Source organism: Odontesthes bonariensis, chromosome 20, assembly GCF_027942865.1.
Source record: "Odontesthes bonariensis isolate fOdoBon6 chromosome 20, fOdoBon6.hap1, whole genome shotgun sequence".
NCBI classification, from domain to species: domain Eukaryota; kingdom Metazoa; phylum Chordata; class Actinopteri; order Atheriniformes; family Atherinopsidae; genus Odontesthes; species Odontesthes bonariensis.
The window spans coordinates 12,647,794-12,659,334 of record NC_134525.1 but is presented as its reverse complement, the minus strand read 5'-3'; the positions used below and the strand labels follow the sequence as shown (position 1 = coordinate 12,659,334).

Below are 11,541 nucleotides of genomic sequence, written 5' to 3'. Positions count from 1 at the left end.
GACAGTGACGCATCATCCCAGACATAGACGATCTTTGTCCTCCAACGTCTTGACGTGTCGTCAGGGGAACACTGTGGGAAGTTTCCGATCTTGAAGTGTTTCTGTCATGAAGCACGCTGTGTTTTATCTCATTTTGTGTCAGTTCTTTTAGGAATCATGTCCCTGCCGCATTGTAAGTGCAGATCAACATGCATTGGAGAAGACACGTTACTGGCCTCGCGTTTAGTTTCGTTTTCGTTGTTTCGTATTTCACGAATAAGGTGAGTGTTGTCTATGAGCGGACACCGCAGATCAAGTTTTAGCTCATGATCAGGAAGATCAGGAAGTTTTAGGGTGTTGTGAGCTAAGACCAGTTAAAATATTAAGACAGTTTTATTTTAGTCGCAACCTGTTAGGTTTATGATAACCTCCAGTATGGCCGAGGAGAGCGAGTCTCAATTTGAACCAAACGTGACTTATTCCTTGAAAATTGGAGCAAATCACCTTGCAACCCACATCATCGTTATTAACCGCTTACTCAAAACGATTTAAAGCCCTTTTCGTGCCGCTGTAGCCCTGAACATGAACGTCAAAGCAGCGTTACAGAAGCTGTCTCAACTCTCGGATTTGGTCGAAGTAATTGTAGAAAGTAAACAAAAGCAACTTGTAACATGGATGCACAGTGAGCCGAACTGAAGAGTGAACCCTGCCAAGAATGAATCATAAAGTCAAAGCTCTGTTTGAGAGCAGAGCAAGGCCTTTGCACAGAGAGAAACACTGAATCGAAAGGATTATGAATGGGGTTTGGTGCTGTGTTTTGTTCAGTGCCACCAAAGTTGCAAATGACGAGTAGGCTACATAACCTTTTTCCTTCTTCTTTTGCAGTTTGTCCTGTCTGTGTTAAAATTTACCTATCCAACCTTATTTCAAGGGTAAGTGGCTGAAAGCAAACTCTTAGTGGAGCATTTAAAATGATCTAAATGTGCAAATGTTGTTCGAGACAGGAAGAAAATAATGATGAAACCATAAGGGACATTTTTGAACACGGAATTTTTACATGTTGCTTGTTAATGGGTGATAAAATGCTAAATTCGTGTATGAAAAACCTACCGTTTACTTTCACAAACTCTTATTTCCAGATGGCAGACACTCATTGGAGCGGTCCTGCTTCTGCTGTCTGGACAACTGGGATGGGTGGAAATGAGCCGCATCACCAGGTACCTTTACGAGTTTACTACACACTGAAGGATTTATGCTTATCCGCCACCAAGAGAACTTTATTTGACTGTTTCGTCTCGCTGCGTTACAGATCTGCTGCTCTCTCCTGGCTTCCGGGCTCATTCCTCTTTGTGGGGAACATATATGCTGGCTCTAGGGCCTTATCGCGCATAGTGAGTGACATTGCAGTATAGTTGGTGTTTCTAGAGCTAATTAATTTTTTGAAGATGGTTACCACAAACTGTACATCCCGTGCTTTACATCCCTGTCTGTGCAGGACATTCCCCTTTTCTTCACTCTTCAGAATTCCTCCCATGTTGTCAGTTACGTTATCTTTAAGATCCTCCACAGAGAGGTAAGGGCGGCACCCACCTTTCTGTATTGTCCTTATATTCACGGGAGCCAAATGGCAGAAAATAAACAGCCACTGTTGATGAGCCACCAGCCCTGATTTCCCTGCTCAATAATATTTGCTTTTTTCCCCCTCTCTCTGTTCTCCCATCAGAAGACACCGTGGCTTCGACTTACCAGGTATTTATCTGCATTACAGGGACTCCAGAGTTTCAGATGGGTGAATACCAGGAGTTCCACGGCTGTTTTATATTCAAACGAATTCATAAATGCGTGTCTTCCTCCTACAGCATCTGCCTCATGCTGCTCTCGGCCATCAACCTTCCTCTCTGTGACCCGCAGGTAACAGTTGTCCGTTACACAGTGCAATGGTGGATTTTGTCTTGGCGGTGCAGCAGACCCGCGTTACTTTCCACGTTTTTCCACTTTGCAGTTTGACTACAGTGGTTACCTGTGGGCTGTCTGCCATCTGTTCTGTGTTGGTAAGTCTAAGAACATACATTGACCGAGAAGCAGGGGGGCGAAACCGGCTGATATTCTGTACTTTTAAAGATCAAAGTAGCTCAATTGATGACTATCGAAAGGAAGCGAGAAGATGGCTCTCTTTTAACCTGGCCAGATCGCCACGTTGACTTAGGTTGGACATGTAAGACTGAACTTCTCTGGAGCAGTTTATTTTCAGAGTTTCAGATCAAATCATCGGGATGGGGGGGGATGGGGGGGGCTGTCACAGATTCTTGTCCCGATGATACATCAGATGGCAAACCCAGGCTGTCACCAAGCAGGACATTGAACGGCGACATCTGGCATTGTACTGATGTTTAACAAACACTGGATTGTCAAACACACCCAGATCAATAATTTGGCCGTTTTTTTAAAAGTCGGTCAGTGTGCCACAATTACGTGTATTAAGTCTCCAAATTTAAGCAGAGCGCAGTGTGGATTCAGTGTTTTCACTGTGATAAAACATGTAGTAGATGGCGCTTTACTGCCAACCCCCCCCCCCCCCCCCGCAGCAAAGAATATTGTATGAATAACATTTCATTTTCAGGTGCGTACAGGGTGTTTCAAGTTCACTACAATTCCAACAACATAAGGTCAGTCTCAGTGCATTTTAAATGGGTGAAAAACCTGTCCAACATCTCATCTTTCATTGATAAACTGATTTTTTATTTTTTTTGTATGTGTGTGTGTGCGCGATCTCGTTCTAGTGATTTTGAGCAGCAGTGCATGAACTACTTGTTCAGGTAAGAATACATTTAAATGGTTCGATTTAAATCGGCACCTATGGTGCAAATCTCACACCACGACGTCTGACGCCGCAGCTCCGTTTATTCACTTTAAACCGGACAATGGAAATGTGTCCGGCTCACCTTTCTTTTTTTGGCGGCTTATCAATAGATCCCTTTCCTTTTTCTTCATGAGGGAATGGAATAGCTGCTGTAGTTTCAGGTATCTAATAATACCTTTTTTTTTTTTTTCTGTCTTAAATCAAGTGTGCTGCTGCTGGCCCTCGCTGCTCACCCAACAGGTATGATCAACCTCGCGTTGATGTAGCGCGTGCTTAGGTTGGACATGCGGCGTGCCGTTTACGTTTACACCCTGCACATCTCTGTCCCCGTACAGGTGACCTCACAGGTGCCCTGGAGTTCCCCTCGCTTCAGTCCCACACATTTCACTGCGGTTGCTGCGCCAGGTGAGACGACGCGTCTTCTCGGCCGGTGGGAGAAGCAGAACCGGTTCAGACAGTGTTGTATAGTGTCGGATCACTTGGTAATGTGTTGAACGATAGATGTAAAAGAAATTTGTCTTTTCTCCTCAGTGCTTTGCTGGGCTTTTTGTTGCTGTTGGCGACGGTTAAATTAAAACGCGGGTTGTCTCTTGAGCACTTTGGGGTATGGATGTTTTTGTCTAAGGTAAAATATTACATTTTTCTCCATTCTTTATCATTTCTATCAAAATCACACCCAACAGACAAAACCGATGGCTGATTTGATCACTTGGATACTTTCTGCCCTCTCAGGTTACTGCCATGTTCCTCTCCCCGTTCATCTTTGACACGGACACAAACGCCCCGTCTCTCTATTGGTAAGAACTCGGCTCGACTTTCTTCCCCCTTGTTGATCTTTTGGATTTGTTTTGGTACCAGGTGTATATTTGAAAAAAAAAAAAAAAAAAAAAGCATAGAGAGGATTGTGATTAAATCTTTCTGAAATTGTTTTTGTCGTTTGCAGTGTGGTCATCAGTCATGTTGGCGAGGCCCTGCTGGTGTATTCAGACCGAGATTCTCAACTGCGATGACAAAACTTTCCAAATGAGTTCACAGCCAGCCTTCATAAAGAGATTATTTTTTACTTTTCATTTTTTATTATTGCTTTCATTTCTTCTCCGTGCTCCGATCATCTCCAAACCAAATAAAACTGTGTACATATTTCTCCTTCTTTTTTTCTTTTTACTGCGTTTCACCTTAAAAGAATTAGATTTATTGATTGAGGTTCTTTTTTTTGACTGATCCCAGTACATCCGTGCAACTGTAATTTGGTGGAACATGTGGACATTTGGGATCAGGAAGATCTTGGGAAGTTGAAAAATTGCACATACATGTCTTGTGTTTAATTTTTCAAACACAATCCTTGTGAAAGCACAAAGAAGCTGCTCTGTTCATCCAGGCAGCACGCTGAAATTACTAAGTGAATACCAGGGCAGGCCCTCGGCCACGGTGTGCATTCCTTATAAAGTCACTGGTTTCCCACCCTGGCACAAGAACACAGTTTTTTCCTCAGACAAAGTTTATATTAACAAGTTGATTCAAACGCGTCTTCGATTAGGGAGAAACGTCTTCAGTATGCTGCTGTTTTGGCTTTGGGGAGAAGAAAGCGTTGAGCGGCTGCCGTCTCCGTCTCCGTGCCTGAGGATTCTTCTCTTCCTTGATGTAACCTGGGACAGAGGACAAAGAAAACTGACTTCTGCCGTGCGTATAATAAAAAAAATTTAAAAACAGTTCACAACGTTGTATCAAAAAAAAAAAAAAAAACCCCGAAGGGACGAGTTCAAATCTGCTACGACCACAAAGCGCAACTAAATCGGGAGGAGCCGTCGGATTACCTCTTTCGATGCAGGTTTGCGTCGATGGGAATCCGACTTCCCAGAAGTTTTCAGGAGTGCTGGGAGGAATGTACAGAAAGCGGTGCCTTGAGCAGGCCGAAAGCTTTTTCTGCTTTTCCTCCTCTGGCAGGTGAGCGTAATACTACAGGAAACCACAATTATTTCAACAGCACGAGAGAAAAAAAACGTCCGCCTCAAACTCAAAAATACTCACAACTTCACATTCCTTGCAGGTGGTGCCCTTCAGCTTTCTTCTTTCGTCTTTCTTGCGAACTACCGCCACGTGAGCAAAGGTCGGCCGTCTGACGCACAAAGAGGAACGTTGCTGTTCATTCAATCGATCCCAAACAAGAGCTTAAAAGACGAAGATGTGGACGAGTGACGTGCTTCTTACCCAGCTTTACTTTGGCGTGCGCCGTTTTCGTGAGAATCTTGTTCTGTCTCGGTTGGAACGAACAAGGACAAAGCAACACGTTCATGAGCCGACATCCGTATTTCCAACTATAAATACCGGCCAAATCATGCTGGTTCTTCCCATCTAAAAACATACCGCCGTCGTCTTCTTTTTTCTCCCCTTCTTCGTCCTTGTCTTCATCATCGTTGTCACAGGGCTGGCTCTCAAAGTGTGAACTGTTAAAAGACTTGTAGTCCCCACAAGCCGTCGTGTCAAAGATCATGTCCAGACTGTCGTTTGCCTTCTCGCCCAGTCCTTCAAAAAAGGAAAAAAAAAAGGTCAAGTTATTAACATTTTTTAACTACAAAACCTTTCAAACGTTTCACAAAAGGTTTCAAATTTGCTGGAGTTTGAGGTCTGAAAATGTAAGTCAGATTTACAGGAAGCTGTGCTGACAAATCCAGAAAGGAGTCGCGGTTTTCCTTTGTACAAACTTACTTAAGAGTAAAGTAAAGACGGCAAAATGGACTGCTGTCACTCATTAGGACAACTGGGATCCAGGCTCGGATGTGAGCTAGTCTCGACAACCTAAGAGGAACAATAACAGGTCTATTCCACCAGTGAAATGCGTTTAAAGTTGGCTCCAAAAATGTTCTGATTCAGTTTAATAATGTCATTTCCATGGATGATTAAATCACACCCGTAACCTGCTTTTGGAATCGAAAACATTTTAACTGCCTCATGAGTCGCGACTGCGCTCACGTTGGATTCTATGTGATCATTTCAACCATGCTCACAATTTATGTTACCTGGAAAATACACAACCAGAATTTTGTCGGGGGATTTTTTTTGCCACCCTAATTTGACTGACAAATCCATGTTTGAAGTGAGTATACGCGAGTTAAATTCAAGATGCTATTCCTGACACGTTGAACGTTTTGCCACTCGGGTCGTCGACTTGAGCGCACCAGGCATGCGAAGATAAAGCAGAGAAGTGGTTGCATGCCCTCTGTCAGCCATCCTCCCCCATCTATATCTCTGAACACAACTTCACACACTTCAACTGTTCTTTCCAGCAGTTATATGGAACCTGAAAGCAGTAGCTCATATCCATGGCGTATTATTTTAACAACACGGGGCATTTTGACACGACTTGTGGCGAAACTGCCAACGACAGGGCTCAGTATCATCTGTCCATTGGCGTACAGCAGACTAAGGAAACGGCAAATATTTAAGAATAAATCAGTCTGATGTGTGGTAGTCTGAGCTCCATTTACCGTGTGTCCAAGTGTGAGTTGTAAGGATCGGCACTTATATGCTGTGACAAAAGGTAATAGCGTGCTTTAAGGCGTGTCTTGTACTCACCGGACTTTGTGTCTCTTCTGCCCTGACTGTTTCCTCGCGGACGCTGAAGCATGCTGTGACTGACCCACGTGCGGTCGGTATCCGCCAGCTCTCCACGACTCTGTTGTTCTTCCATTTCCTTCAACACAAAAACTGTCAAAATTTCACACTTCACCCGCCGAGGGAAGGAGACAGGTGGCGCGACTGTACCTCGTCTTCTCTCGGCTCGCTGTCATACATGGACAGAGCGAGCGCAGGGTCAATGCTCCACATCGGCTCCACGGCGTGCTTCTCTTCAGCTGGGAAAGCAGACTCAACCGGTCACATTTCAGTATCATGAAGGGATTTTTTTTGTTAAAAATCGAAACACTCAACCGACAAATCCCATCAAATAACTGATGCTGTGGAGAAAGCACCTTGTTTTGCTTCAGGTTGGCGGTGCGAAGCGTTCAGATCCTGCACAGACGTTCTTTTATGCCCACCCGCGTCCCCTTTAAGCTTATTCTGCGGCTTCTTGAAAGCCGGACTGATGACTGAAGAAACATTTGGCTTTTGGCTGGAAGTCCCAGTCTGTTCTGACTGAACCTGTCGAGCAATAAAGGATTCACACAAAAAAACAGATTACTTCGTCTTCAGTTCATTGCTTTGTTTCTCTTTTTAAAACCAGCTTCTTACACTTATCTGTAGAAATGGATTAAAAAAAACTATTTTAAAACAGTGCGCTTGCCTTGTTGGTGGTGTGGTTGACCACTTCAGCTTGAATGCGTTTGTCTTCCCTCTGTGCGTCCACACCCTCTGGGTTACTTTCCCCCCTTCGTCCATTTCGCCCTGCTTCTACAAATCGCTGGAAACGCGGGAGAAGGGACGGGGACCTCTCTGTGGTCGAGTCTGGACTGTGTTTCGGCGCGGACAAAAAGGAGGAGGAGCAGTAAGGCCTTAAAGCAGGAAAACAAACGTTTGGCGTTTTGCCTTTCCGCGTCATCAACACGTCATCGGAATGCGTGTCAGCTGTCGTCTTTCTTACTTTAAACGAACGGCGTGCTTCCAGGGACTTCTTGAGACGCTTTTCTGATTTGGAGTGGCCTCTGTTTTCTGAGGAGAGGACAGTCGAAGCAGAAGAGGAACAGAGCTGAACCTTTTTCAAATGAACTTTTACGCATTCACGACATCAGTGGTGACGGTCTCTCACAGGGCACCCACCATGCGATGGTTCTCAACAAGTTCAAGGCCACACGTTTCTGCGACCGCCTCCTCCCTGTCGTCTTCCTCGTCCTCTGAGACAAGATGGAGACATGTTCAGCGAATAATAAAAACCTGTCATAGTTGGATGTGTCAAAGCTACAGAGGCGACTGAGAATGTTCGGCCATCACAGAACTAAAACAGCTCGGTTTTGTCTTGAACCCGTGAGTCTAAAAGGCAGAGAAGCAGGCTGAGCAACTATTTCATTCGGTGGATTATGTTAATAACGAGTTTGGAGCTTGCTTTTTGTTTCTCATTGATCAGTTTCTACGTGAAGTGGTGAATTTAAAGCCCGACCAGCTGAATCTGACTGCTATTCTGAATGCCTTCCTATAGGGGCCTTTCTCTTTAGGACAAGCAGGAACAGAGGGCTTCATAGGAAAGGAACCCCTATTGTATTAGAAACTAGAAGTCCTTCGGATAGCGATGAAATCATAAAAGAACGGTGAATGAAGTCATACCTGAGATCTGGGATGCTTCCAGGTCACAAGTGTTAGGTACAAGCACGTCTACTCTCCCGGGAATCTTTGTGGCTTTAGGAAGATCTTTATGCAACTCTTCAGAAGAGAAGAAAAAAAAAGATATGTTAGAACAGTCGGCACCTTCAGGAACGTGATGAAGGAGGAAGGTGCTTTAACGAGGACTGACCGTAGAAGAGTGAGCTGTTAGACGGCGGCAGAGGCGTCTCGGCATAACGAACGTGCCTAACTTTGTCAGGGCGTTTGCGTTTCCTCAGTTTGTTTGCCACAGGCAGCGAGCTCGGCACGAGCGGCGAGTCTGGGATGACGCCCTCCTCCGACTCCGGGGACGAGGCGTCCTTTAGCTCCGAACTGACACAAAACAACATCTGCAGTGTGTGACGGGGAACTGAAACTTAACTGGAGGTGTGTATTCCTGTGCAGAACACCACAAACTGAACAGCCACTAAAAGTAGAGCCACTGCTCCCCCGACAAAGCATGGGCTATGAACATGTAATGCACATCCTGGTCAGGTTTTAAATATAGAACTTATTCATCCAAACCAGATGTGAAACCACTGTGATGTTCTGGCTGTAAGACTTATATCTACACACAAAAAAAACCTGCTTAATGTTTAGTTAATTAGAAATATCATCACATCAAAAAAAAAGAACACGTGGACACAACTTCACTGTAGACACACTGAGGAGCTTACGGAGAGGCTTTTAAGGCTCGCAGCTCAGCTTGTAGTTTTTTGTTTTCATCCTCCAGGCCGCTCCTCTCGTTCTCTGGAACAAACGACAAACAAGACATTTCTACACAAGTTCCACCGAACACCATTACTGGACCAGCGGCTGCATCCGATGGTGTGCTGGTGTGGTCATCCTAAGTCCGTGGGCTGCCATGAACACAAGTTTGTCGACGGTACGTTCATACGGACAGAGTTTAAAGCTCCGTGAGGCTCTAATGTTAAATCTGAACCAAAAAAACCACACATTTAATGCTTCACCCCTTTTTGTTCAAATACATTAAACATTTACAGTTAGCGCTTAACCAACAGACGTTGGTCTTTATTTCATATCAAGGAGGGTGTTGAGCTCTGCTTAATCGCGTGAGGAAACTCACTCAGTTTGGCGACAAGTTGCAGATTCTGATCCTGATTGGTTTTCAGGTTCTCCTCTAAAATGGCGCATCGATCACACTCTCCTGCTCGGAGCCTGGAAGCAGGGAACATTGTTTCACACGTCACATCAATATGTCAACACTCTAAAAGCTAATTGTTGTAATCAATGTCGCTTTTTTTTTTTTCAGATCAAGTAGAGGGGGTCTAAAAATACAAGTCTGCAGTTAAAAGAGAGCGCTTTCAGGCCATAAAATCAGGGCAGAGAGCTCAAAGTAATATGCTTTGAAAATAGAAAAATGAACAACAAAAGAAATGGAAATCAAATGGTTAGAAACAGGAGTCAAATGAAAAAAAGAGCACCTGAAGAAAATAGATTTTACATCCAGAAAAGCTCGCTTTAAACCATCCCAAAAAGAAGAAAACAGAGTGACAGCAGTTCATTATTTCATAGCCATTTCCCTCCTAATGCAAGATGCAAAACATTTCCATTTGATCCTACTAAAATATGTTTTACAAAGCCGGACATTTCAGCCGGTCGATCAATAAGAATTTGGATCCTTCTGAGTGATGAAGACACGCTACCTTTCCTCCAGAAGACTGATGGTGTCCTGCAGGGTTTTGTTCTGCTCCTTCAGCTGCTGGTTGCGATTGTAAAACACCTCCAGCCTCTGAGCATCTCTGTGATGGACAAACTTAATCTCAGTTAACACAGAAAACATGTTACATGCATGCTAAAATGAACCCCGCTTACTGACTTAATATACTCACAGACAGCGGTCCTTTTTTAACTTGCTCACTTTTGCCTCCAGGTCTGGAAAGAGCAATAAATGCAGCGTTTACAAGTGTAAACAGGGCAAAAATGAGTTTGTGTGTGACACACCACGGGTCAGTCACCTTTCAGTACATTTTGGTGGCACTCTCCAAGTTGCCTCCATAAGTCCTCAAAGGGATCAGCTGGTTTGGTTGTCCCACTGCTGTCTCCCGGGCTGCTCATCCTCCATTCACCTATAATACCGTCCACAGGCAGCTGCCCACCTACTGTAGCTACAACCAACACATCCTGAACAGAAAACGCCTTTGTGGTTTCAACACTTAGGACTCTATAACAACCCAGCTACTAAAATGATGTTAGTGTGAACCCCATAAACACAATTTAATATGTTAAACTGTCTCGGGGCACACTCAAAGCTAATTAGCCGAATGCTCTTTTTCACTATTTCAACGCTTATAAATTATTAACTTCATGTTCAAGAGATTCTACAGTACAAAGCTGTGCATATTTAACAGTTTCTCCGAATAAAAGGTTCAATACTTCCTGAACTCCTGTTTATTTTCTCATATCCATAACATGAAGTAACGAAACAAAGCAGCAAACTCTTAAGTAAGATAAATGACATGAGGTCGCGACAAATACTTACAACAGATGCTAGAAGCTTTTCGAATATAATATGATAAATCGTTAAATTGATAGATAAATAGACTTTACTCTCATATTCTAACATCAAATCATCGATATTCCGCGCGTCGAAGTGCATGCTGGGAAGTCTTCTTCTTCTGGGAAACTCTTGTGGACGCGGAGCTTCGTCGCCATCCCGTGGCGGAAAGTTAAACGTGTGTTTCCATTTATTTTGACATTTTCTGTAACTGCTCATTAGCATTCACACGTCTATTTTAAAGAACAGCTTTTTACCATTAAAGATTAAACAATTAGTTTCTCACATGGTTAGCTTCTGACAAAAAAAATTTAAAAGCTGTGTGTTGGCAGGGTCACATCTCAGATATCTGGGAATTTAAGAAAAGGTTGTTTTTTTTTTAAATGTTGTCTAAAAAGATTAAACTGTATATACATTTAAACCAGCTTGATGACCGCCAGGTACAACAGCAATGTTAACACACTGATGCCACATAATCTAATTAAGTCTCGCATGTATATGATGGACCAAACCAGTACTTTGAACTTAATTTTGCTGCACGTACTTGTGCAATCTGTCTTCCGTAGGATTTTTTCCTGGATTAATTTTAATTGTAATACATTATTGGCTTATACAATGTCATATTGGTACATTTACCCAAGTATAGGGCCTGAATACTTAGGGGATGCTACACGGTGATAAACACATACCCAAATTAAAAAAAAAAAAAGCTGTAAATTCTCTCTCAACACATCATACGTTTTCCATCCAAATTTGGACATTTTGCACGGCACCCTAGCCGTTTCGGCTCCGCCGGTTTGGGTTCAGCGGTGTAAACGTGTGCAGCCAAAACACATGCAAACGGAATTCCCTCTGTCGTCTACCTTCTCGCCTCCCGGGCAGAAATGATCGAGTG

At 43.6% G+C, this 11,541-nt stretch overlaps 2 protein-coding genes across 3 annotated transcripts; one reads left to right on the top strand and one right to left on the bottom strand.

The window, feature by feature from the left end:
- The first annotated feature begins 50 nt into the window (after nt 1-50).
- slc35d4 (solute carrier family 35 member D4) lies at nt 51-3,982 on the top strand. The gene is made up of 15 exons (XM_075452636.1): nt 51-260; nt 865-911; nt 1,119-1,196; nt 1,289-1,370; nt 1,475-1,552; nt 1,703-1,728; nt 1,839-1,890; nt 1,982-2,030; nt 2,600-2,645; nt 2,760-2,795; nt 3,045-3,079; nt 3,175-3,244; nt 3,371-3,464; nt 3,572-3,636; nt 3,783-3,982. The coding sequence occupies exons 1-15, from the start codon at nt 189-191 to the stop codon at nt 3,847-3,849; spliced, it is 897 nt and encodes a 298-aa protein (XP_075308751.1). The 5' UTR covers nt 51-188; the 3' UTR covers nt 3,850-3,982.
- Nucleotides 3,884-10,741, bottom strand: rbbp8 (retinoblastoma binding protein 8). Of its 2 annotated transcripts, XM_075452634.1 has the most exons (19): nt 10,632-10,741; nt 10,108-10,273; nt 9,982-10,024; nt 9,796-9,891; nt 9,216-9,307; nt 8,806-8,878; nt 8,280-8,461; nt 8,093-8,188; nt 7,592-7,665; nt 7,416-7,483; nt 7,119-7,326; nt 6,808-6,976; nt 6,602-6,690; nt 6,413-6,530; nt 5,204-5,362; nt 5,048-5,090; nt 4,868-4,955; nt 4,654-4,795; nt 3,884-4,485 (listed from the first exon to the last, which is right to left on the bottom strand). In XM_075452634.1, the coding sequence occupies exons 1-19, from the start codon at nt 10,713-10,715 to the stop codon at nt 4,373-4,375; spliced, it is 2,103 nt and encodes a 700-aa protein (XP_075308749.1). In that variant the 5' UTR covers nt 10,716-10,741; the 3' UTR covers nt 3,884-4,372. The 2 variants fall into 2 exon arrangements, with proteins under 2 accessions (XP_075308749.1, XP_075308750.1); XM_075452635.1 differs by lacking the exon at nt 10,632-10,741 and having other exon boundaries at nt 10,108-10,597.
- Between the last annotated feature and the right edge of the window lie 800 nt (nt 10,742-11,541).

Coding starts and splice junctions, on each gene's coding strand:
- rbbp8 (XM_075452634.1), bottom strand. CDS start 10,715: ATGTTAGAATATGAGAGTAAAGTCTATTTATCTATCAATTTAACGATT. Junction 7,484..7,591: donor TTGTTGAGAACCATCGCATG/GTGGGTGCCCTG, acceptor TCCTCTCCTCAG/AAAACAGAGGCCACTCCAAA. Junction 7,327..7,415: donor AAGCACGCCGTTCGTTTAAA/GTAAGAAAGACG, acceptor TCCTGCTTTAAG/GCCTTACTGCTCCTCCTCCT.
- slc35d4 (XM_075452636.1), top strand. CDS start 189: ATGCATTGGAGAAGACACGTTACTGGCCTCGCGTTTAGTTTCGTTTTC. Junction 2,031..2,599: donor CTGCCATCTGTTCTGTGTTG/GTAAGTCTAAGA, acceptor TTTCATTTTCAG/GTGCGTACAGGGTGTTTCAA. Junction 3,080..3,174: donor CCTCGCTGCTCACCCAACAG/GTATGATCAACC, acceptor GTCCCCGTACAG/GTGACCTCACAGGTGCCCTG.